The sequence below is a fragment of the Syngnathus typhle genome, linkage group LG13, assembly GCF_033458585.1.
Source record: "Syngnathus typhle isolate RoL2023-S1 ecotype Sweden linkage group LG13, RoL_Styp_1.0, whole genome shotgun sequence".
Classification (NCBI taxonomy): Eukaryota; Metazoa; Chordata; class Actinopteri; order Syngnathiformes; family Syngnathidae; genus Syngnathus; species Syngnathus typhle.
The window spans coordinates 3,617,258-3,640,939 of NC_083750.1; the positions used below are offsets into that span (position 1 = coordinate 3,617,258).

General features: G+C 44.9%; 2 protein-coding genes across 15 annotated transcripts in view; both read right to left on the reverse strand.

Annotated features, from left to right (window-relative positions):
* Positions 1-1,587: 1,587 nt before the first annotated feature.
* Positions 1,588-6,810, reverse strand: LOC133165741 (zinc finger and BTB domain-containing protein 14-like). Of its 2 annotated transcripts, XM_061295610.1 has the most exons (3): positions 6,676-6,810; positions 5,076-5,340; positions 1,588-4,961 (listed from the first exon to the last, which is right to left on the reverse strand). In XM_061295610.1, exons 2-3 carry the CDS (start codon positions 5,319-5,321, stop codon positions 4,143-4,145), a joined length of 1,065 nt encoding a protein of 354 aa, XP_061151594.1. In that variant the 5' UTR covers positions 5,322-5,340; positions 6,676-6,810; the 3' UTR covers positions 1,588-4,142. The 2 variants fall into 2 exon arrangements, with proteins under 2 accessions (XP_061151594.1, XP_061151593.1); XM_061295609.1 differs by having other exon boundaries at positions 1,588-5,340.
* A 519-nt stretch (positions 6,811-7,329) lies between these two features.
* Positions 7,330-23,682, reverse strand: part of LOC133165727 (band 4.1-like protein 3) — a 30,145-nt gene continuing 13,792 nt past the window's right edge. For 6 of the 13 annotated variants that reach the window (XM_061295576.1, XM_061295572.1, XM_061295573.1 and 3 more), the window contains exons 3-24: positions 21,901-22,044; positions 20,819-20,923; positions 20,696-20,738; positions 20,164-20,239; positions 19,857-20,075; positions 19,240-19,327; positions 18,428-18,472; positions 17,960-18,112; positions 17,787-17,884; positions 17,464-17,639; positions 17,194-17,381; positions 14,181-14,246; positions 13,427-13,618; positions 13,079-13,135; positions 12,268-12,759; positions 11,308-11,349; positions 10,929-10,997; positions 10,701-10,784; positions 10,510-10,608; positions 10,330-10,410; positions 9,971-10,086; positions 7,330-8,094 (exon numbers count right to left, since the gene is read on the reverse strand). In XM_061295576.1, the coding sequence (XP_061151560.1) occupies positions 9,976-10,086; positions 10,330-10,410; positions 10,510-10,608; positions 10,701-10,784; positions 10,929-10,997; positions 11,308-11,349; positions 12,268-12,759; positions 13,079-13,135; positions 13,427-13,618; positions 14,181-14,246; positions 17,194-17,381; positions 17,464-17,639; positions 17,787-17,884; positions 17,960-18,112; positions 18,428-18,472; positions 19,240-19,327; positions 19,857-20,075; positions 20,164-20,239; positions 20,696-20,738; positions 20,819-20,923; positions 21,901-22,044 (2,628 nt within the window). In that variant the 3' untranslated portion in view covers positions 7,330-8,094; positions 9,971-9,975. Of the gene's footprint in view, positions 8,095-9,824; positions 9,875-9,970; positions 10,087-10,329; positions 10,411-10,509; positions 10,609-10,700; positions 10,785-10,928; positions 10,998-11,307; positions 11,350-12,267; positions 12,760-13,078; positions 13,136-13,426; positions 13,619-14,180; positions 14,247-14,452; positions 14,489-15,013; positions 15,068-16,302; positions 16,891-17,193; positions 17,382-17,463; positions 17,640-17,786; positions 17,885-17,959; positions 18,113-18,427; positions 18,473-19,239; positions 19,328-19,856; positions 20,076-20,163; positions 20,240-20,695; positions 20,739-20,818; positions 20,924-21,900; positions 22,045-23,682 lie in introns of those variants that run through there. The other 7 variants (XM_061295583.1, XR_009717653.1, XM_061295575.1 and 4 more) reach the window with 7 other exon arrangements.

A 23,682-nucleotide genomic window follows, 5' to 3' on the forward strand; every position in this document is an offset into this window, starting at 1 on the left:
CCTTTGAAGAAGAAGGTGTCCAAATCATGTCCAGTAGAATGAGTCGGAAGGGCTCATATTGGAGCAAGTTACCTCCCAGCCAGGACAGAGCACAGAGTCATGATATCTTCAGAAATCGATCAAGGCTTGCTACATAAGGACTTGACACTCTCACATTCTCACCAAAAGATATATGGGAGCTCTTTATCACTGATAATATATATACAAGAGGTGATGAAGTGCACAAACATGGAAGGACAGGAAGCTTTGGGAATTTGGGAGGAACTTGTGCCACACCAAAATGGAAGATGTGAATGGAGCTGCAAAAGCTCATGCAGACAAGAATGTACAGCAAATGCAAACATACTGTACGCACCCACGCACTCAGGTTATACCACTCTAAGCAGAAAGATGAGAACACGTACGAAACTCAACGAGGGACATAAGTTCACATAAAGGAGTTATGTGCATCATCATTCTCCTGCATTTTTCCTCCACTGCCACAAAACCTGCGCAGTGATAGTAAGTGGCTTTTGGGAAAGTATACTGGTGTCATCTAGAGGCAAAGGTCGGAAGCGCATTTGATTTTGCTCGTACAAGAGAAAACAAAATCTGAAACTATCTATCCATCCATTATCTGCACCGCTTGTCCCCGCGGGGCTCGCGGGTGTGCTGGACCCTATCCCAGCAGTCATCAGGCAGTAGGCGGGGGACACCCTGAACTGGTTGCCAGCCAATCGCAGCGCACACAGAGACGAACAACCATTCGCACTCGCAACTAGGGACAATATTGAGTGCTCAATCGGCCTACCAAGCATGTTTCTGGGATGTGGGAGGAAATCCGCGTGCGCGGAGAAAACCCACGCAAAACCCGGGGAGAACAATCTCCACACAGGAAGGGGCGGAGGTAGAATCGAACCCGCAGGCCTTCTAACTGTGAGGCGGTCGTGCTAACCAGTGTTCCACCGAGCCGCCCTCAGAACACATCAATGTGAAAATATAAAACATGCAACTAAAAAAATAAGATAAAATTATGAAGAATAATTCATAATAATAAACACACACACACAATCCACACAAACACAGTCCGCCTCCCTAACCGGCAACAAAGCTCACATTCGCATGCGCGTCCACACGCACGTCTCATTAAAGCATACGCACGCACCAGCGTGCTCGTCAACAGTCACACAGGCACGCAACCTCGCCCTCATTACGCATGCATGCGCACGTCCGCATACATGCGCGCGCATACATCCGTGCATCACGCGAAGCTCTCACTTGTCAAATCCTGTTCAGTAGTCTTTGAGAACACGCGCCCAGTTGTGACGTCATTTCCCCCTACAACTGACAGGACGACTATAGTAGCAATAAGGCAACGTTGGGAGGCTCAAAACCAAGTCGCAAATGTTCACTGTTGTCCACCCCAAACCCCCCGTGAGTCAAAGAGACGATGGGCTCCATCTAGCGTCGCCACGAAACAAGCCTTCCGTGTTTGACTCTTAAAGTGCGTGACCGGTTCCCACGCCACGGAGCACGAGCTCGTCCTCGTGATACGTCAAGTTTCTTCCACAAACGGCAGCAGAGCCAGAAAGTGGACCAAAATAAAAGTCTCATTTCTGAAACAAAAAACAAGCTACAGCTTTTATTTTTAAATGACAGATATATCACATTCAGGAGACAGTGACGGTTGATATGTTTTGCTTCCAAATAAAAACAAATGACAAGTAATATTTAGATGAGTGTTGCAGTCGGTCATTAAATATACAAAAATATACTTGCATCCTGTGGGTGGAGTTTCACCTGTCAGTTATATAAAACCATATTAGACTATAGTAAAGCTTTGGTGAAGTGTGATTCTTCTCACTCCCTGATAATCTTTATTTTACTGGAAAACATTAAACCAAATAAAAAAGTTGAGTGCATTATTAGATATGAAGGCATATAAGAGCCACACTGAAAATGACGAGAAACAGAGAAAGCCATGTGACAACCACTAAATGGCATTTTGAGAAAGTCACAATTACAAGCAGTTCGGATAATGAATGGATTGATAGGCCAGTTTTTTTTCCCCAAGAAAAATTCTTGCAATGCTACAAGAGTAAAGTTTCATTTTTATTCCAAGAGAAAAAAATATTTTACAAGAATATAGTCTTACTTTTTTTAAGTGAAGTATTACTACAAGAATTAAGTCGTCTTCTTTTTGCAGCCAGTTGTAATGTTTGGATTTCTGATCATTCATAATCAAGAATAAAGTGGTATTTTTTTAACAATAATGTAAATGCAGTTTTGTATAGTTAGAACAGAACAATTATTGGAGAAAAAAGTAAAATCACATTACCATTGCGACTTTATTCTGGTAGTAGTATCGCTTGCTTTGCCATTAAATGACATTCAGTTTGCCTTTCGTGTGTGGCCTTAAACGTTTAAATTAAAAGGTGAGCTCTGAACAGCAACAAAAACAAACCAGTTAACACATACAAAATGGTGTTTTATTGTCAAAGCGTCGGAGTAGGACAATGTCATTAATATTTATATTTGTATATATGTATGTGCATAATTCCTTGTTGTGAACTCTAAATTGTGCCACAAGCTAATTAGGGTAAGTAAGCTACAGTATATACACAGACGTTCATCACCGACCATTCACGCGTGTGTTACTGTATGACAGTAAATTCGTCAACGGCGACCCAACACTTTGGTATTATCGCCAAGTGACAAACGCAGGAAGAGGTCGCCTTGCTCTATCATACAGTGCGACCAATCAATACTAACTAAACACATCCATTTAAAAACAAACACCCACATGAATATACGCAACTCAAGTTAAAGGGGACATATCATTTCAGTTTCAAACATAGTCTATTTTCACCCAAGAATGTCAAGAGACCTTAATCACGCCTGGGAACAGTTTGAACCCCCCGGGTTATGTTGTTGGTCAACCTGACCTGGTAGATGATCTGGAGGGGGGAGAAAAAAAATGGCAAAAATTAAAATACATCAACAAATAAAAGAGGAATAACTTCACTCGCCTGATCTTGATTTCGCCCTTATTTACATTGTGTTATATTCTCTGGAGATTGAGCGTAGAAATCTAGATTTGTTTTAGAATGACAAAGCTGCTTTTGTTCTCTCCAAATCATCCCCCCAAAAAAGTAATTTGCATTATGTCAGACCCTTTCAACAATCTAGAAAAGAAATATTAAAACATAAAAAGACAAGCTCATTCTGCTGGCAATTATTCTTTAAAAAAAAAAACTGTGGGAAGGGGGGGGGCGACGCATTAAAAAAAAAAAAACTGTTGCTTTTTTCTCTATAGAAAAGAATGAATGAAAAGTAACAAACTGATCAGTTATTTTATGAGAACTAAACAGATAGGTCCTGGTTACTTTCTAGAAAAATCAAGGATTTATTCTGCTTGTTTGTTTTCATTAAAAAACAAAACTTTAACTGTTATATTTCTTGATAGTTCAGTTACAGATGATTGGAGGGAATACAAAATGACTAAAAGTTATCGTTTCAGAATTTATACATACATATACTGTGGGTATAAAAAGTATAACCCCCTATTCAAGTGTCAGTTTTTTGTGATTTGTGTATTAAAGAATGAGAAACCATTTAAAAAGTTCCACAATTAATGTGACTTATATCCCACACGACAGATGCTATCCACAGCCAAAGTCCAGCTATTAAAGAAGACTTTTCTCGACATTTTGTTTTATGATATCTGACTGCATGAGAGGGATGTGAAAGATGAGTTGTAGAAATTGTAGGTTAAGTTTTGTCATGTATTGTACCATGGTCTCAAGAAAACCTGACAATTGGATAGGGGTGTGCATGATATTCCTCTTTTTGATGATGAAACGCAGAGCAGCTCATGTTGCTTATACCTCTGTGGATTATCAGAAGAAATGAGGGTTAAATACTTAGGGGCGAAAAAAAGGCATAATATGTCTCCTTTAAGCTCATCTTGGTCATCGATGTGCATCATAAAACAAAGAAAAGTAATAATGAGACCATCATTCTAATGATGCTTTGTGAAGAAAACTAAACATTGATTTTTACACGTGGAAACCCCAAAACATTGTTGAAGAACAAGTAGTAGTAGTAGTCTTTCGAGAATGCCACTCGTGGCCTTTTTTTTTTTTTTTTTGCACACAGCCATCTCAACAATCAGAATTGTGCGAGTGCGCCGCGGCAGCGGCCGCTGCCTCCAGCTTCCAGTCCCGCTGATCATCGGCGGCGTGCTGCGAGGCACCGGGCGACAGCGCCATCTGGCGTCGGGGGTTGCCGCTGTGCATGGTGTTCCAGTGGCGCTTGAGGTCTGACGCCTTGATGAAGGCCTTGTCGCACGAGCCGCAGTTGAACGGCCGCTCGCCACGGTGTTGCCGCTCGTGGTCCTTCAGGTGCGACTTGTGCTTGAAGGCCTTCTCGCACAGCTGGCAGGCGAAAGGCCGCTCGTTGCTGTGCACGCGCTCGTGCCGCTTGAGGTCGGGCCCGCGGATGAAGGCCTTGCCGCACACCACGCAGCGGTGCGGCTTGAAGCCCGAGTGGATCTTCAGGTGCTCCTTGAGGTGGGCGGCGGTGGTGAAGGCCTTGGGGCAGTGCTCGCAGCCGTATGGCCGGTTTGCAGTGAGAAGCCGCTCCTTCTTGGCGCTGTGCTCCAGCGGCTTGGCCCCGGCGCCGGGCAGCGAGCCGTGGTCACGGTGGCCGTACAGCAGGTACTCCAGCTTCATGTCACTAGAGGCCGACGAGCCCCAACCATGCGTGTGCGGGTCCTTGCTCAAGCCTGTGTTGTAGCCGTGCGGCTGGGGCACGTGCGAGGCTCCTGCGCCGCCCATGCCATCCATGCCCGTGTCGTAGAAGCTGTTTTTGCGCACCTCTTCCATGGCCAGCTCCTTGAGGATGGCATCCTGCGCACGCAAGCCGTGGTCGCCGGGCGGCGCCTGGTTCTCGCGCGTCTTCATGTTGGTCAGCTCACGCTTCTGCGAGCACAAGTTGTCCAGAAAATTGATGCCCAGGATCTGACCTGACGACATCATCATGTTGATATCCTTCTTGCGTACGGCCAGTCGCGCCGTGTACATGTAGTTGAGCACCTCCTCGAAGATGTCCGAGCGGATGAAGTCCAGCTCTACGATGGAGTTGTCCTCGTCTGTCTGCTTCTTGAACAGCTTCTTGAAGTAGTTGCTGCAGGCCGCCAAGACGCAGCGGTGAGCCCGGAACTCGATATTCTCCACCACCACCACCACGTCGCAGTGCTCACCTTCCATGCGCTGCTGGTTGAGCATCTTCAGGAAAGTCGCCTTGTGGTCGTAGTCGATGTAGCGCAACAATTCAGACATGGTGTCGAATGGGAGCAACCTGGAAAGAAGTAGGGGCTTGCTGAGCCAACTCACGTAGAGCAAAAATCCCACACAGTTCTATTATACGTTGCTAATTAACTTTTTTTTAACACAGTACTGTTCACTTACTCACTCTTATGCACTTTTGAACCATTTATGGAACACTCAGAGAACAGTAAAACACAAACACAACAAGCACACTCACGCAGAAGCTGCTACCAGCCACAGCTCTCACACCAAGACACTCACACAGGCCACGCCTCTTCCAGGCATATCCATTTACAGGCACTACATCACATACAGTTTAAATCAATACAGTAAAACTCAACACTAACAAGTATTTTGGTTTTGTAATATACTTTTCACGATTGCTGTGATTAACCTACCAGTGGCATAACTTCAATTAAGTATCAGCACCTGCTGCAATTTAACTCAAGAGTAGCTCTTCCCCTGGGAGCACCACACTATCAAATCGTACCTGGAATCATAATCGATCAATTCTGACATCTCAAATGACTGATTCAATAAAAGGTGAATTTTTATTTTAGAGTGCAGCATAAACGCTTAAAATGAACAGCTTTATGCTTGTGGTGTTTCAATAGAGTCGCCTACCTGGTGACTCCATTTCCTGATTCCTAACCATCGTCCCTTCGCTGCGCATGTCCAAACAATCTCAATATTCTCAACTTTGCGTTGAAACCTTCCAGACTGATTATACTCAAGTTTAGCATTTTAAACTCCGCCACCTCCAACTATGTCTATTGATCACCATCTCCAAAGCACTCTTGAAATATTTCTCTTCGCTTGAAACGGAGCTACCTGACATTTTACCCTACCGCGCCCGTACTCGTTTTCGCCTCCCGTCCACCCTCCCCATTGCTTTGAACAGTTGAACCCAAGTAGTTTTACTCCCGCACATACTCCACCTGTACTCCTTGTATAATGATAATCACCGGCCTCCTCTACATTCGCATACACGCTCAAACAAAACAAAACTAGCTAAATACACCAAGCAGGGAAACAAACAAAACACAAAAAAAACAAAGTAAACGGCGATGGGCGCGAGCCACGAACGAAAACGCACTTTAATTTAAATTTCGTAGTGCGTTCAAAGCTTCGACGGTGTGTTCAAGGCTCGCGTGACAAGCCTGCGAGAGAGGGAATATTTCACATTTCACTGCGCCCAGCCATTTTGACCAAGCACAAGCTCCGCTGGCATGTTGTTCACGGAGGAAGGGGGGGGGGGATTGTGGGGCGCGAAACGAGCGCGGAAACACCGAGGAGGTCGTATTCGACACACACACATTCTTTCTATTCCATAAGCACTCGAGAATGAAACGAAAAAGGTTCCTACCCGAAGCCTGTTTGCGATTGCCCGTGTTGTCACGCAAGGCGAGTCGACGACGAATCCACACTGACTGTTGCTGTCGTTTTTCCTCTTCCTTCTCTTTTTTGTTGTGACTGCTGCGCCGCGCAGGAGATGGCGCAGTACTCCTGCGCTACCAAGCGCACTGGAGACGCTACTGCAGCCAAAGATCGTCTCGGCCATGCACGAAAACTCACTACGGCTTTATGACAGATAGACGGACGGATCGATAGGGTTTAATTTGATTTATATGGAAATAACAAATAGACATATTTTATGTCAGTTACAGATTCAAACAATGTTTTTACTAAGACCTTTCCCAATTTGTGACTCTCAAATCATCTATAACAATCCCAGGTCAAATTTGATTGCCAGTCCTAAAAATAAAACAAAATAACAGGAACATTCGGAACATTCTGAATTGATTTCAGTCACAAAAATACACTTGTGTTAGCAAATTGCTAAAGCCTTTGCGAGATAGTCCAAAGTGCCCCCCACACCCCCATAGCACTTTCTTTAACGCTTGGACTATATTAAAGGCTCTCTATGGTTGTCCTATGGCGGTAGGCTAAATTTCAGAGTCTACGTATCATAGGTTGCTGACCCCAGTATGATTCCCAGAAATGATGCACATAGCAGTCATTTTTATTGTGATGTGTCAACGTTTTATTAACCGGAGAAGCAAACTGCAATTCAAAACAGACACACATCTGTCACTTTTCCCAAACATCGGGAGTTAAACGTACTTGGCGATGGAGACGGGTGGTGCTACGAGGGGCTGGCATACAGCGGACACATTCAAAGCCTGAACAGGCACATTCAAATGATTTCCTTGGCGTCTTGCTGATGAAAAGCCTCGTCATAGCGTCGATGCAAACACACAAAAAAACACTGATATGATTGTTAAAAAAATGCAGTTCAAGTAAAAACGACAACAAAAAAAATCAACAATGAGAAATGAACGAAAATGGCCAAGTGTTTGTATTAAGTGGCATAGTTGATGCGAAATCCATCTATAGGAAGGGTAAAGAGTGCACGCGCTAAACGTCTATGCAACTTGTTTGGAGTGATGGCTTTTCATAAATAAAAACAAAAAGCTGGCTACAACAATTACTTTCATAAAAACGCTTTTAGGTCATAAGGCAGTGAAAGCAACTTGCTTTAATTATTATTACTTCTACTTTTTTTTTTTTTAAAACCGTACAGTTTTTTCCGGGATAATCTCGCTTGGATGTGTGATGACGATAACAATAATGCCATATTGCATCCTTCGCTGCATGCGTTCCTTTTTTAACTTCTGCAGGTTGGATGGTTGCGACTAGCGGCCAAGCTGGAGTATGAGGAAGGGAGAGGAAGAGTTTCAGGTCCCGCCGTCGACAGTGGAATTCTGGGATGTCGTGGTTACTCCTGGAATAGTGGGGGGAAAAAACAACACAGGTCAGTGCATGAATGTAAGCACCTCCTCACTGAGACTCAAATTGAGGTCTCAAATGGTGCCAATAATGTTGAGAATCTTTCCCTTTTGCACAAAGTGTGCGCAAAATGGCCGCAGGAGAGACGAAGGTGACATGACATTCAGCAACAGTATCGTTAGATGACGCCACATGCCAGAACGTCCTTACAGCTCTTGATGCGGCAATTTTGCAGGGTCTCCGCATGAAAGCGGCTACAGATATTTCCCACACCAGGTTGGGCACCAAATGGACACAATACAGCAGAACCTCCAAAGTCAAACGCCATTAAGGACGTAGCATTAGGAACTTTTAATCCGTTATTTAATCTGTTATTGTGTTTAGGTTTGGACAGTGCTTTCTGCTAATTTTGTGCTAAATTAGAAAATGAAATGTGTGCGGCACATTCAAGTTGGTCTTTGATCTACCCTTAAGATCCAATCCATCCAAATTTCCCATTGAGTGGATTTGTTTTAGTGTCTTTAATCGACCTTAAGACGTTCCACTGTACGAGGTTCTAGCAGGGTTAGCGTTGCAGGTATGTCAAGTATGGATTCAAAAATAAATAAAAGCAGATCCATTTGGCATAGATAGCACAGGTGTCTGGGGTGAAGCCGACAATGCTGGCATCAAACAAATTTTACATTTAAGAGAGCACAAGCCAAGGCAAGTGTGCGCATTTGTTAAAAACAAGACGAAAAGAAAAAATCTCTCAATGTGAGTTTTGAATTTCCAGCTGACAACAACTTTGGTCATTGTGTGGTCGCCCCAGCACCGCGTGTGCATCAATACTCTGCAAGGGAAACATTCAATATTTGGTTAGTAGTTCTACTTAGAAGTAAACTTGGACTAATACACCAAGCAGCCAAGACAAAAGGCAAACATTCCCAAGTGTTGAGTCACACAAGCACAAGCACCCACACGCACGCACGCACGCACACTGGCTCATCCCAAACCTGCAAGAATTTGGGGATTGTTGCTGTGATCATGGAGAAGGGGTCAAAAAGAACCCAAATTGGGTCAAACAGGGATTGACCCAACTTTTCAGGTTATTCTTTTAAAAGTCACATGAATGCGTTGGCTGCGTTCGCCAATCACCCCTACAAACAATGTCTTATTTGTTTTTCTTTCACAAATGAAACCAAGTTGTCAAGCCATTTTATGCCAACTGCATTCACATGCACATTCACACTCAAGAGTGTTTGTAAATGAGGACAATGGGGGGGGAGGTCCCTAAAAGCAAACAATTAAAGCCTAAGCTAAATTTGATGTTTGACTGAGTTTTGTTGCACATGAGTTACTGAGCCAGCTTTCCGCCAACTGAGGCACTCCCGTGTACGCTTCAGATCAGATTTCGCTGAATGTTGGCGTGTTTGCATGAGCCGGTCGAGCAGGTATTTTATCTCTCAATAGACTGCTGGTGCTGAAGCCACACAGTATGTCAATAGATCCGTATTTTATCAACTTCCTACAGGTCATATGTACAAAAAAGTCATTTGGACTAGTTGCCTAAATTGTTAATAAAGTGGGTTTATGGTGTGTAGGGTTTGAGTAATGTCCAACAGGGGGAGCATTTTCACCACGAGATTGCATGAGCATGACAGAGACATTAGTGGAAAAGGATTGGAGGGCTTGTCGTTACAAGTTGAGAGCGTGATATCCCCTGTGTGCGTGCGCTCAGGCTGACCTTATCCTACCCCAGCACGACAACAAAATGCATTAAGCATAGAAGTATACTAAAAAAAAGAGAGAAGAGGGCCACTGTTGGATGATTGGGAGATTGGAAGCGGGCATGCCAGAAGCGGGGAGCAGGACTGGACTGGCTGGCTTACCTGGGTCAGTCCTCCCCCTCCTCTGGCGTGATCTCTGTTTCTTTATGTACCACTACTTTGGTCACTGACATGTCAGGATGCTGCTCTTTGGCCTCCTTTATGGCCTGAGCCAGAGCCTACATGTGCACAGGTGCAGCGCCAGAAGGGGGTCACCAAGACGGGAGGCAGAGAATGGGGGGGGGGGGGTATAGGGAGTCACTGTTATCCAGATTTTCAAATCAAAAGCAAACAATTCCATTCATTTTGAGGCTGCATGCTTTGCCCCTTTGATTGTAAGTGGCTCAGTTGCGCACCTGAGAAGGATCGAAGACGTTTTAATTCAAAATCCAAAGAAAAATTAGCGCTTCAAAGGAAAATACCTCATCGTGGTCGATTTCGGAGTCTCCCGTGATGACAATCCTTTTCTCGATTCTCGTCTCTGAAATGCCTCCTTTCACAGTCTGACAGATTAGAAGGAACAAAAAATTGTTTTACAAAAAGCCCATTTCACAGAAGTGAGTCAGTTTGTTCCATGGCGAGTGTCAACGATGAACTCTGACCTTGGTGATGTGTGTGGTGGTGGTAGTGCTGGTGGTTTCCGAGGTGATGGTTTGGGCGCTTAGCAACACGCCGGGGTCTGTGTCGCCGTTCATGTCGTTCTGTTGACAAAATGCGGGACAAATTTAGAGACTCGACCCGGGCCAAGTTTGAAGGCGGCATTTGACGACACAAGTTTGCTATTGGCACGCACCGCAGCAGACTCGTACGTGATAGTCTTGGTCTCTGTATGAACCACGGGCATCTCTTTGGCGCAGACCGCGTCCACTTCCATACGCTGCCGGACAATAAAGAAAACATCACCATCCGAAGTGGCCCTGTCTTTCTACTACTGCATTCATCTTAGTCTGGATTTACACTGACGGTATTTTATTCTGATTTAGCTAAATTGTATTTAGCTGGCTTTGGTGTGGATACTCACTGTACGGTCTTCCGGCGCTGCCTCCATCTCCATGGCAACATGTTTCTTCTGCTCCAGGTCAGCTGATGCCTGTGAATGAAAATGAGTGAAATTATTGAGTCACAAAGGAAATTAGTGACACATTAGGAACACATTGAAAGATGTCTGAATAAATACGACATAACGTGAAAAAATTGTTGGTTTTAAGTCAAGTTGTATTTTATGGAAAGACATTTTTTAGAAAGAAGAAAATAAGAAAAATATATGAATTGTATCATCATTTCTATTTCCATCACACATCACCTGTGTGGGAGATGAGAGGCGTTTGCACTACAACACCTTGGGCAAAACCAACACATCAACAAAGTCAGCTTGTGACCGACCAGCAAAGTGTGGTCACCTTTTCAGAAGTCACAGAAGGAGAAATCCATCCGAGAGTCGACTTGCAAGGACAAGACCGAGGATTTGAGGAAAGGACGAGACAGACAGGACAGTGAGACGGGATATCAGAGCAAAAGGGGAGCAAGAGAGAGAAAGAAAGGAGGGGAAATATCTGGTGGATTGTATGGAATACCGGAACTAAGCTTTGGTTGCTCTGTTGTCGCTTAGCAGGTAGAGCCATACAATGTTTTCAGTAGGAGGGGGACTTGGATGAGGTGGGGAGAAAAGACGCAGCGGTGGCTGCGGGCCAGGTGGCGCCATTGAGTAAAATGTTGCAGCACAGCGAAAGCGCGTCTCACTTGAGTGCCCAGCTGTTTCTTTTCCTTTATCCGTTGTGAGAGTAGCTGCTAAGTAATGCAAATCAAGGTGGTTTAGCTTCCAAACTAAAAAAAGATATAATTATGATGAAAAAAATCCTGATTTATGTGTTAAAAGTTGCAATATACCAAAGGTATTTTTATGAGTAAGAATACAGACAATACAATTTTCCAATAAAAGAGGTGCAAATTTGTAAAGTGCGTGACAAAAAGTATTTTGTGAACACGATTTTAATTTCACCACAGGAAAATAAACTTTTTATTTCCTAGAATAAAAATTATTTCTTGAAAAGTATTTTCTTTTTACTGAAATTACGACAATGAAATGCAGCGTGGCAAAAGTGTTCCCCATCCACTTGCTTTCCTTATCAGCTATGGGAGCAGCTGGTAAGTAAGGCAAGTGCAGGCGTTTTTAGCCATTAACCCAAAATAAACACGAGCGGTCCAAAAACAGGCAAAAGAAGGAGCGGCGGCGTGAAAGTAAACTGGCTGTTAAGGGACAGCATAGCGAGTTAGCCATGCACAGCACCGGATGACACTCTTATTGTTAGGCCGCTGTCGGGGGGGGGGGGTTAATGAGGGAATACTTTTTATACAGTTACCACTGCTAAGGGCGCGGCCTCCGAGTGCGTAATCTGAGCCACGTCGGGCTTTGACTGCTCAAAGGTCTTGGGCATCTCCTCCGTCAGCACTCTGAAGTCCTCAGACTCCTCAGCTCTCGCCACCTCCGACACCCACGAGGCCATGGCCTTCTTGGGCGAGCCTTTGACTGGAGACGCGTCCTCCACCAGCGCCTCCATCTTACTCAAGAGGAGCTTTCCCACATCGTCTTTCCCTTCCGCTTCCACCTCGGCCTCCTTCAATATGATGAGCATGCCTCTTTTGTCGGTGATGGCTTGGGACACTTCCTCTCTGACGGAACCCGGGCTCAGCCTATCCACGGACATTTCGGACAACTGGTCCCGGGAGTCGGGGGTTTTCTCCTCCGCTGCAAAAACGTCATCGTCCATAGTGGCCGACGGGCTAATCTCCTGCGGGGGCGTTCCGTCTGCTAGGGAACTATCCGCAGGGCATTTCAGCAGATATTCTGCCGCCTGGGGAGACACTTGTCTTATTGGAAATGGTATTCGCAAGATAAAGACTTTTAAAGACCCACTTGAATCAAATTGCATCAAGGAACAAGGATCAAATTACATTTACTTTTGTCTGATTTAAAGCCTCACTCTCTCCTACCATGTTGAGTTTTCATTACCCAGCATGCAGCGACGCTATTAAATTCACAAGAAAATGAAGCAAGAACAAAGCCAAAGAGAAGGAAGGACAGTGGCAGCTATGCAGAAACACAATGCAAAAATACACATGTGCAAACAGAATTATGAAAAGAAAAAAGAAAAACAAGGGGGAAAACCTCACCTCGGTCACTTGAGGTTCTGCCTTTGTCTCATCTCCGGCGGGCTTTTCATCTTCTTCCTGCAGAGGGAATAAAAAAAGTGAGACAAAAATAAACATCTTAAAAATTCATCTGGTGTCAGTGATCAGGAAGTAGCCCAGAAATAGTGTCACAGTGACCACAAGAAGAAATCAATGCCAACCATGGAGAAATAATGTGATCAAGCTGCTAATGGCAAAAGACTCGTTGGATATAATGCGCAGCACTCAAATTCTTTCTCATCATCATATTCTCATGTGCACCCACATAAAATATAATGCTCCACTCTTATTGATACTTTAAACACACGTCATTAATCAACCTGTGCTTACATCCTGCTGTTCCTGTTCCAGAGGTTCTATCATTGGCGGCTCGTCAGATCTGGGCGAGCGCGCCGGGGACGAGGAGAGCCTCCGCTCCCATTCAGTGAGGCCTGGGACGCCGGCGTCCGTCTCCAGGAAGGAGCGCTTCAGCTCGCTGATGTTGGTCTGGTGCTTGACCATCTCAGCGGGGGGCTCTGTGTCCTATAGCGAGTGGCCAGGTGACCATGATAAGAGGGTTGACGCTTTGTCATGCTTCAAGTATGCAAAGTCATCTTGCAAATGTAAAACATTAACAAAAATAGGGATGGAAATATACCCCTCCCCAAAAATAAAAAGGGATTTAAAATGAAACTTATTGTTTACATGCTTTGTAGGCGTCTCATGAGATGCAGGCAAGCCTCTGAGGTAGAATATAATTAGTAGCAACTGTCATACAAGTTAAAGTCAACCATATAATCAATTTGGGGCATTTCAATCTCTGACCTTTTAATGAGGGTGAGAAAAAAAATCACTACTCATTTCAAAATCGCACGTCTTCATCTTAGAGCTTTCGATGTTGCGTGAGTTCAAAATACTACCTGAAGCAATAATTAAGACAAGCGGTAAGTTACAAAGCACCGGCACAAAACTCCCAAATCCTGTTTTTTAAGTTTCATCTCTGAATACTCAAAGAAGCAACTCAAGCTGCTCGAAGAAACCCGACACACTGGACACAACAATGCTCTATCAGTACTGTTAGGATTATTTAGATTTTCTTACCAACCTCCAGCATCAGATTACTGTGCTTGACAAAAACGTTTTCCCCTTTTACTCGTCTTATGACACTACGCTGCAGGGGAGAAAAACAGGGGCGAGTTCAGATTCTGAGAACTTCAACAAAGCAATCGAGGACGGAAAAGCCCGGCTTCCATTTTCCGAACAAGACGCGTCAACTAGGCTGACTTGGACGGAAGAAGACAAAATGGTGGTAGGGAAAAAAACAACTAAATCAGGCTTGGACATTGGCAGCAGGCAGTGAAGCGTGACGCGACGTACCTGAGTGGGCATCTCAGAGTCGTCGTCCGCATCCGACTGACAGCGATGCGAAATAGTGACACGAGTAAAAAGGAGGTGAAGTGGTGGTGACAAGAAGGGGGGGGGATGAAAGGCCAGCGGAGAAATGTGGCATGTGGAAATACGTAGCAAGAAGGGTGGTAGATAAAGAGGAAGATCAGTCACGCTTTATGTAGAAGAAAAAAAAAAAAAGTGCCAACTGCTAAGGTAGTGAAATCATAAGGCCACACCGGAGAAGAAAAAAGTTTCTGATTCTGGCTAGTTCTCATCAAGTTTTTTTTTTCTAGTAAGATGGATACCATGTTTTGTTTTGTTTTTTTTTCACAGTGGCACATCTGATAAGTAAAATGTTCTGCGTTTTTATCTTATTCTCCTTTCAGTGTGGCCCTTTGCACTTGTGTGTGCCGACTCATACTTAGTATAACAAGTTTCACGTGCACAAATTTACATCAATGTAAAGTAAATAAAACGAGACATTACATCTCAGTACATGGCATATTCATGTTTTAAAATGGCACCGTGCCTCCCCCACGACGTACAAACCTCCGTGGCAGTAATATCCCCGTCGAAGGCAAAGTCAGTTTGTTCGCTGTCGGTCTGCTTTGCCAAAGCCGCGGAAAGCATTCCGAGCGGCAAAAAAAAGGAATACAAACAGAACAACACCCCAACATTGTAAAAACGCAGTGAAACAATACACGACTTCAGGACGTCAGTCTTGAGATAACGACAGATGGAAACAAAATGGAAATGCACGGGTTGGTTTTTCGAGTCGAGACGAACGCTCCAGAGAAGGTTCGCAAAATCACAGAGAAAGAAAATGAAATGAAGAGCAAATTACAACTGCACAAATAGCAAGCAAAACAGACTCAGAGGAAGCTCAAACCTTCAGTCAGTCCACTTTGCTGGCTGAATTTAGAAGGCTCTCATCCCCATGCACATCGGACACATCTCTGCATTACATCACGCAGATCACGTGAGATCCAAGACCTTTGCTCATATTTTGGCACTGCCTACTTACACTGGAAGGGGATTAGCATTTCAATGCGGAGCAATGCAGAGAGTTGAGAATCATGGAAGCGTTCTCATGCGTTCTGGACTGAAAGGAGTCATGGATAAAAGAATAATGAGACCGTTAGGCACAAAGCTGTGTGTTTAAATGGGATTCAGCCAGGGATTAGAAAGTAAACACTCAAAGGGGACATATTATGGGGAAAAAGTGACTTTTTCATTGTGGCATACAAATCGTTGAGTCTCTGGAGTGCCTGCTCATCCAAGTATGAAATTATATAATCCGATATTTTAGACACGAGGGTTCAAGACAAAAGCCGAGCTGATTGAAGTTTTAGCGCAGATTAGCATGCTTGCGGATACAAATTCCATTGTAAATGGAGAAGTTTTGCTCGATTTTGTTTTCTTTTGAGCTCCCATCTTTCCGCAAATAGTGGCCACTTGCTTCAGTGTCACTATGGTCGTCATGGTAACAAATGACTCACTGATTTGTCAAGACTATATTTAGCTAAAAAAAACCTGTGTGCGACAATTCTTGATTATTTTGACAATCAGATATTAATTACAACTCTTTAAATACTTTTTTTTCCAAATGTGAAAACACATAATATGTCTCCTTTAGCGAGAGTGTCTACTATCTCTCTCATCAAGCCAATCAAATATGAAACGGTGACTTCTCTGGGTGATGATGATGATGAGTGAGTGTGAGGTTCTGAAAGTAGGACAGACACTGGGACAAGACAAGTCTCCAGGTCGGCTCTGGACTGGCGAAACAGCAGAGCGCCTGACGGGATGGGCGTTAAAGGGGTTCAACTCTTACACACCTCCTCTTCCTCTGAACTGTCATAGTCATGGTAGCCCTGGGCTATGCAGGCGGTCAGCGAGGCTGCCTTGGGCTCCAGGTAGCAGAGGCACAGCGCCAGGGGGAAGGAGAGGGTGAGGGCGTAGGGCACGGAGAAGGAGGTGGACAGCAGAAAGAAGAAGATGAAGAGGAAGCAGGGGATGAGCGACGGCGACTTGATGGGCACAAAGTTCTGAGCGCACTCAGGCAGGAAGCGCATCTCCGACAGGTCGGGGAAGCTGAGGTAGCCGTCCTCGTCCAGGACAGCCGACAGGTCGGGTAGGTGCAGGGAGAAGGAGAAGAGCGTGCCACCGCGCGCACCGCCGGTTTGTTCCAGCCGCCGCTTGCGGGCCGACAGGAGCATTGCCCGCTCCGCCAGTAGGGCTGCTTGGCGATCTGAGCGGGCCTGCTGGCGGCGGCGGCCGGCGCCGTCCTTGACCGGGCTCACAGAGGAGGCCCGTTTGCGCGCGGTTTCCCTGCGCCGCCGCCGCACTTTTGTTGATGACACGGGGGATGAAGGGAGTGAGAGCTCAGAGCCGAGGGCGCTGGCGGTGAAGGCACAGGGGGAGCGCTAATGGAGGGACGGGATGCGTGCGTGTGCAAAGTGTATGAATGCCGATGGAGAAAGGAGGCCAATACGCATGGGCACACATGAGAAAAAGTGTGGGGTTAAAAGGAAGGACAGGAGGAAAAAGCAAATTAGTCAAGCACAGAAAAGATGAAAAGCAAAGACTAAACTAGAAGCAAGTGATTTTTTTTCATCAGCCATAAGGAAATTCAAAAACTAAAACGGATTTCAAAGTTGTAGAATATAAAAGGAGCGCAGTCTCCAAAAAGGTATTTGTCTTTGGGCACCTGCTTAACGGTCGTTTACCTTTGCTTCTTGTCTGACCGGCGTCGGGGTGCCGGCGTCGGCGGTCGTGTCCGCACGGGCATCCTCCCGCTCCGCCTTCTCTTCCTCCGCCTTCTTTTCGGTGGTCACCGTGGTGATAATGTCTCCCCTGGCGTTGGCGGCGCTGTCGCTGTCCCTCATCAGAGTCTCGTGGTTCTCTGCGATGGGCGCTGGAAAACACAGAAAGACTGATGAGATCTGCACGGGAGCCAGCGCTCGTTTCTGGACATTGAATAATGCGGGGGACCTTACCTCCGTCCAAGCTGCGTGACATGTTGTAACGTTTGCTGGCGGAGCGCTCGAAGAAGGGGGCCGGTCGAATGATCTGAGAGCTGGCCCTGCGAGTTTGCGCCTGCGTCCTGCCACTGTAGCGGAACTTGGAGCCGAGGGTGAGGAACTTCTTTGGGGGCGCCTCGGGGGACACAAGCCTGTTAAATGTGACACATGTGCATGTTACATGTTAATTATTTTGTTTTACCTCCTATACACGGATAAAATAATTTTGGACACCTGTCCATTAAACATACATGAACCAAAAATGGAAATCAATCCAGGACTTTTCTTGCAAGTCTCACCTGAAGAAGGTGTGATGTTCAACGCAGACCTTCCACAGCCGCTTGGCAGCACGGTGGTTGGGAAGCTTGAAGCCAATAGTGCTTTCAAACTGCTCAAACTTGAGACCCAAAACTAATGATCAGAGCGGCTAAAACAAGCACAAAGTTTCTTATTAACAAAATTAGACGTTTACCTCGCCGGGCCGGATTTTGATGTAGAAGTTGTTCCTCTTGTAGGAGATCTTGAGGATTTTGGGCCAGGCAAAGCGGTTGATGCGCAGCCTGTCCCTGTAGATGAGGAGACCACTGGCACACACTCCTAACATGATCTCCACACCCTCCGAGTCCTGGGAACAAACACACCGGAGGATGATCAAGTGACCCCAATACAGCACCGTTTATAGGACAGCACTGACTGTTATCGGGATGAAGCAGGCAGGTGGCGAGTGGAATCAAGCAAATGGTCCTGCTGCCTTAAAGTAGGACTGGAGGGATGCCTTAAGCAAGAATGGCGGGTGACATTATGCTCTCAGGTGGAAGCCATTTTGCTAGGGGGAGAGCCCATCCAAAGCGGGAAGTCTTACTGGGATATTGAAAAGTGTGTTCAACCACATGCACATGTGGAACGCGCACACACGCACACACAATAAGCAGCCGCTTACCTCACCCGGCGCACGAGCCAAGCCTTGATAGAGACGCCCTACCAACTTTGCGTTCAGTGAGAGAAGAGACAAAACAGGGAGGCCGGTCTGATATGCTGGATAACGTTTTAGCATTTATCAACAGGAGAATGAATACTGGACTGGACTTTGAGCAATAACGCTCGCTCATTCTTATCAAGCGGACGTTATCTACTACCATCATCTGATATCACTACGCGAATGCAATAACTTTTCGAATGTTTGTTCTTGACGGGTGATAACAGATTCATGGCCGATTGACATCTTAAAGATGCCAACTCGGCCTCTGGCAAGCCAAAGGAGATGTGGTGAAATGATGAGTCAGCAGTGCGGCAGTGGTGGTGCAAGTGAGGCATCACAGTGGCAGCCATGACTGCTAATAGTGTGCGTCAAATGGATTTGTTTCAAGTTGCTTTTAATTAATCATTCACTCAAGACAGATAAAGACTTTCCTCAAATAAACGACTCCCCTTTCCACCTCATCAGAACAATGAAGGATCAAACTCTAAAGTAAGTTAGGGAGTGAGCGTTGTCACAATTAGCCAATAGCTGTAATTGACCCCACCCCCCAAAAAAAGGTTTCCAATTTCCCGTAGATGCGACAAGCTGGGATTAAAGAAGCATTTTTGTTTGGTTTGTTGAATAGAAGCTCCTCCCTTCACTTCAACATAGTTCCTTGGCCCCAATATGCCACAAGCCTTAGGCAAAGTTCACCTTTTCTATCAGACAGGGACTACGCCTATGTGCACAATGACAAAGCAAGCAGAAGAATAGAATTGAAGCCTTCTTCTCACCTTGGCATGGTGGAGATCTACACCGTACATGGACAGCTTCTTTGCATTTTCCAGGAAATGCATTTCCGCTTCAGCCGGAGTCATCCCCCTGATTGAATGACACCAACAAACAAACAGGAACATTGAAGAAAAGGACTCTGGAAAGCAGAGAACACTGGAGAATTCAATCAATTTCAACAGGAAGCAAACCTAATTCAGTTGCATGGCATAAAATCCAAAGCGAATCAATTTCCTCTTGTTGCGTTTATGGATGTTTTCAGCTGAATGTCCACCAAGCAGCTGTGAGCGCATTCCATTTTTAGCAACAACGGCCTTTAGCCTCATACCGACTGCTACTGTGCTACCCTAACCCTCAACCGCATCAAATCACTCACAAATCGTTGCGATGCAGCAAGAATATGACGCTCAGACGCACAACAGATGGCCCCTACCCTCCATTTGTGGAAAGTCACAAATCTAATTTCTGGGAACATGTGTTGCCTTCCAGAGTGCATCATAAAAGATGCTAACAAATACAACATAACTTAAAATGTTCCTTTACGGGGTTAAAAAAACGATGGAGTCTCTGAAGATGTGCGATTATTCATTTAAATGGGCACTACTTGATTGTCACCTACTTATAAGTCTTGTGGAGCTCCATGACTTTCTCCTCCAGCTCTTTGGTCTGGTTGGGTGCAAAGCGTAGCTCGCTGATGTAGTCGCTGCCCAGCTCCTCGGGATCGTAGTCGCCCAGCTCCGACTGCACAGTGTACGAGCCCAGAACGGTGTGGGTGGCAAAGGAACAGGGGAGGCGACCAGAAACCACGTCACCTCGGAGCTGCAGGCACAGGTAGTACCTAAAAGAGTGGGGAGAAAAACATTAGAAAAACTTAAGCTGTCAAAGAAAACACCAAAAAAAAAAAAAAAAGAACCAAGCCAACAGACCTTGTGATATCCTCGGTCAGTTGGGAGGGGTCTGGAGGGTAGAACTTCACATTAAAAGCAAAGTTCCAGGGACCAGCTGAGAAGAAGAAAGAAGTTTGGATAGATTTTATTAAAGATTAAGATTAAAGATTAAAGTCCCAATGATCGTCACACACACACCTGGGTGTGGTGAAATTTGTCCTCTGCATTTAACCCATCCCCGTGTGATTTTAATCCATCCCCTGGGGGAGAGGGGAGCAGTGAGCAGCAGCGGTGCCGCGCTCGGGAATCAGTTGGTGATCTAACCCCCCAATTCCAACCCTTAATGCTGAGTGCCAAGCAGGGAGGCAATGGGTCCCATTTTTATAGTCTTTGGTATGACCCGGCCAGGGTTTGAACCCACAACCTTCCGGTCTCAGGGCGGACACTCTACCACTATGCCACTGAGCCAGTTTTTAGTTTTGGTCTGCTTGCCTCCAGGATAGGAACATGAGCAGTCTTCTTATTTGCAGTGTAGTCATTAGAAAAACATCTTAAGTCAAAAGACACATACTCCTGATCTGCTTTTTCAGGTCCTTAGTAGGATCCAGCCAATTCTGTCAAGACAAGAAAGAAAAAATAGTCATCTTTTTGTAAGCAAACCAATACACGGTCTTGACATTAATTGTCACAATACCTTCTGTTTCTCCACATCTCTGTAAGTAATCCCAAAGTAGTCCTTCTCTAACAGATTGAGGTGATCGCAGACTTTGTCAAAGAGAACTTGACCTTTGACCCGCTTCTGTGAGGAGTCAACAAACATGTAGCTGACTGATCAGTATACACCATACAGTGTTTAATTTTCCAACGCCATCAAACAGGACAATTTATGCGAGTTAAATGAGTGAAAAGGGGGTTGGGGGGGGTCACACATGTGGAGGCGTGTAACCCCCCCTTTTTGTTTGTTGATATATTATAGTTGTCAGTTGAGCTATTAGCTTAGCAGGACTCGCACTTGTAACCACATTGAGTGCATAGCTCTCCTGAGAACTGTGCAGCGTTTCTGTGTGATTATGCAAGAGCCACAAGGACAATTGGTAGGAGACTTAATCCCGCCAGGATGTCTCAGAGTATTAGAGGAGTCTTGTCAGACTAATGCAGCATGCTGTTGGTGCTGTGACAGCACCGCTCAACACTTTTAACCCTAATTGCACCGGCATGGCCTTCACACACAAACAAAAGGGCTTTTCAAGCTCCAGTTTTAGTAATATTTTCCTGGCCACTACAAGATTTTAACTAATTCTGGAATAATCTTACCGTAATGTTAATAAGGCCATATCATGGAAAAATATCTTGTGTGAAATGAAACAAATCTTGTGAAAATGCATTTCGGAGCATGCCGTTTTGCACTTCATCCCACTGTTACATAACCAGACTCGGCGATATGGAGACAGTGAATTATAATGCTTAATCATTTGTGTTTTTAAAGTAATGATGTCGCCAACATATTGGAACAAAAACATATTATTTAGAAGAATACAGTAATAACAATGTCACAAGATGGCAGTAAGTAATTGTTTTTGATGACGGGTTTACAATTTTCATCTGCCAGTTACGAGTACAACGTAATAACATGATCAAGGTTACAAGGTGGCGGATAATGTCTGTGAGTATGTCCTGGTGATGGCAAGCAAGTTTGGAAAGCATTTAAGCATGTTTAGGATAGGTAAGATAAGCTTCTCCCATTTACTTTGTATAGGAGACAAGGCTCTCACTCACCTCCACATTCAGGGTGTAGTCAGAACCATCCAATAGTGTCACCTTGCATTGCATGATCTTCACCTTCTTCACTCCTTTTAAAGGAGACCTGGACAGACGACTGGTGGATGACTGGCGGGACTCTTGGTCTTCCTCTGGCGTATCCTGATAAGTGAATATCAGATGAACATTAATTACATTACCTTTACAGTACACAAAAAAAACCAAATCAAATTTCTACCAAATTAACAAACTGTGGATAATACTTTTTTTTTTTTTTTAACGTGCACAGAGGGAAAAAAATGCATGTGTGAGCATAATATCCAAATGCGTGTTATTCAAGAAATTATGGTATGCATTTGGCTGGATGAATGATCTATAGAAAATATTTGGAGACCACAGAGACCATGCAACTTCCCCTTCCCTAACACTTCATGTAGACATGTTAAACAAAAGCACCAGTTCTGTCACATGTCTGCAAGACAAAAATAGAACCACCGCTTCTCCTAATGAGTTCCTGTCCCTACTAGATAATCAAACATTATTCACAGACGGTTTCAATTACAGGTAGGGGTCGCAACATCTGGCTCTATTACAGAAAACTACCATGACCCAAACAGTTAGTATAACTAAAAATAAAATTGTTTAAGTTTATGTAAGCATTATGAGCTTACGATGATTCATATTCAAACCATGAAAATAACCCTTCCGTAATTCTGTCCTGGCAGCAAAAGCCACATTCTAGCTTGGGTCAGTGACTTTGCACGCAAACACATAGCGGTTCCACTTTTTTTTGCATCCAGCTCTTAAAATTGGGACACTGACCAAAAGATCTCAAGCTGTCATCATTCTTGCATTTTGGCTCAAACTTCAGCCAAGTTATGACGCACACAAAAAAATGGACAGCTGCATCCTCATACCAAACGCCGTTACCAGGAGTGTGCATTTCAGTTTGGCAGAAGATTTGTTTTGGGATTGACGATAAAATAAAAGCTTCAAACCAGCTGCGTTGTGTGAACGAAAAAATAAGATTAAAGTCCCAATGATTGTCGCGCACACATCTGGGTGTGGTGAAATTTGTCCTCTGCATTTAACCCATCCCCATGTGATTGGGATCACACTGGGGGAGAAGTGAGCAGCAGCGGTGCCGCGCTCAGGAATCATTTGGTGATCTAACCCCCCAATTCCAACCCTTAATGCTGAGTGCCAAGCAGGGAGGCAATGGGTGCCTTTTCTATAGTCTTTGGTATGACCTGGCCGGGGTTTGAACCCACAACCTTCCAGTCTCAGGGCGGACACTCTACCACTAGGCCACTGAGCTGGTTTACTAAATGCAGATGATGACCACACATTTGCAGCTCGTAAAAAATGAATAAATGTAGTCTGCTGTAAGAAAGTGTGCAAAGAGGTGGAAATTCTATAGAAGCTTTAATATACATTTTATTTTTATTCTTGATGAGTTGTGCAATGTCATGTCTGTTACAGCAGTGGTCCCCAACTACCGGGGCGCGGACCGGTACCGGTCCGTGGGTCACTTGGTACCGGGCCGCCAAGCCGCACAGAAAAAAATAAAAATTATCGACGATCAATTAATTCAGGTCAAGACACTCGTCCCGGTCACGTGACATGTTTCCCCAGTCGACCCCGCAAAGCTAATATGTGGCGACAGGCTAACTAACCAGGCAATGAAGCCTTCAAAACTGCTTCAACACATGGAGACCAAGCATCCTGCAATAAAAGACAAACCTTAATCACTCTGGGTGTCATTGTCTCCGATTACGTCTAGATGGGACCGGCTCGTTT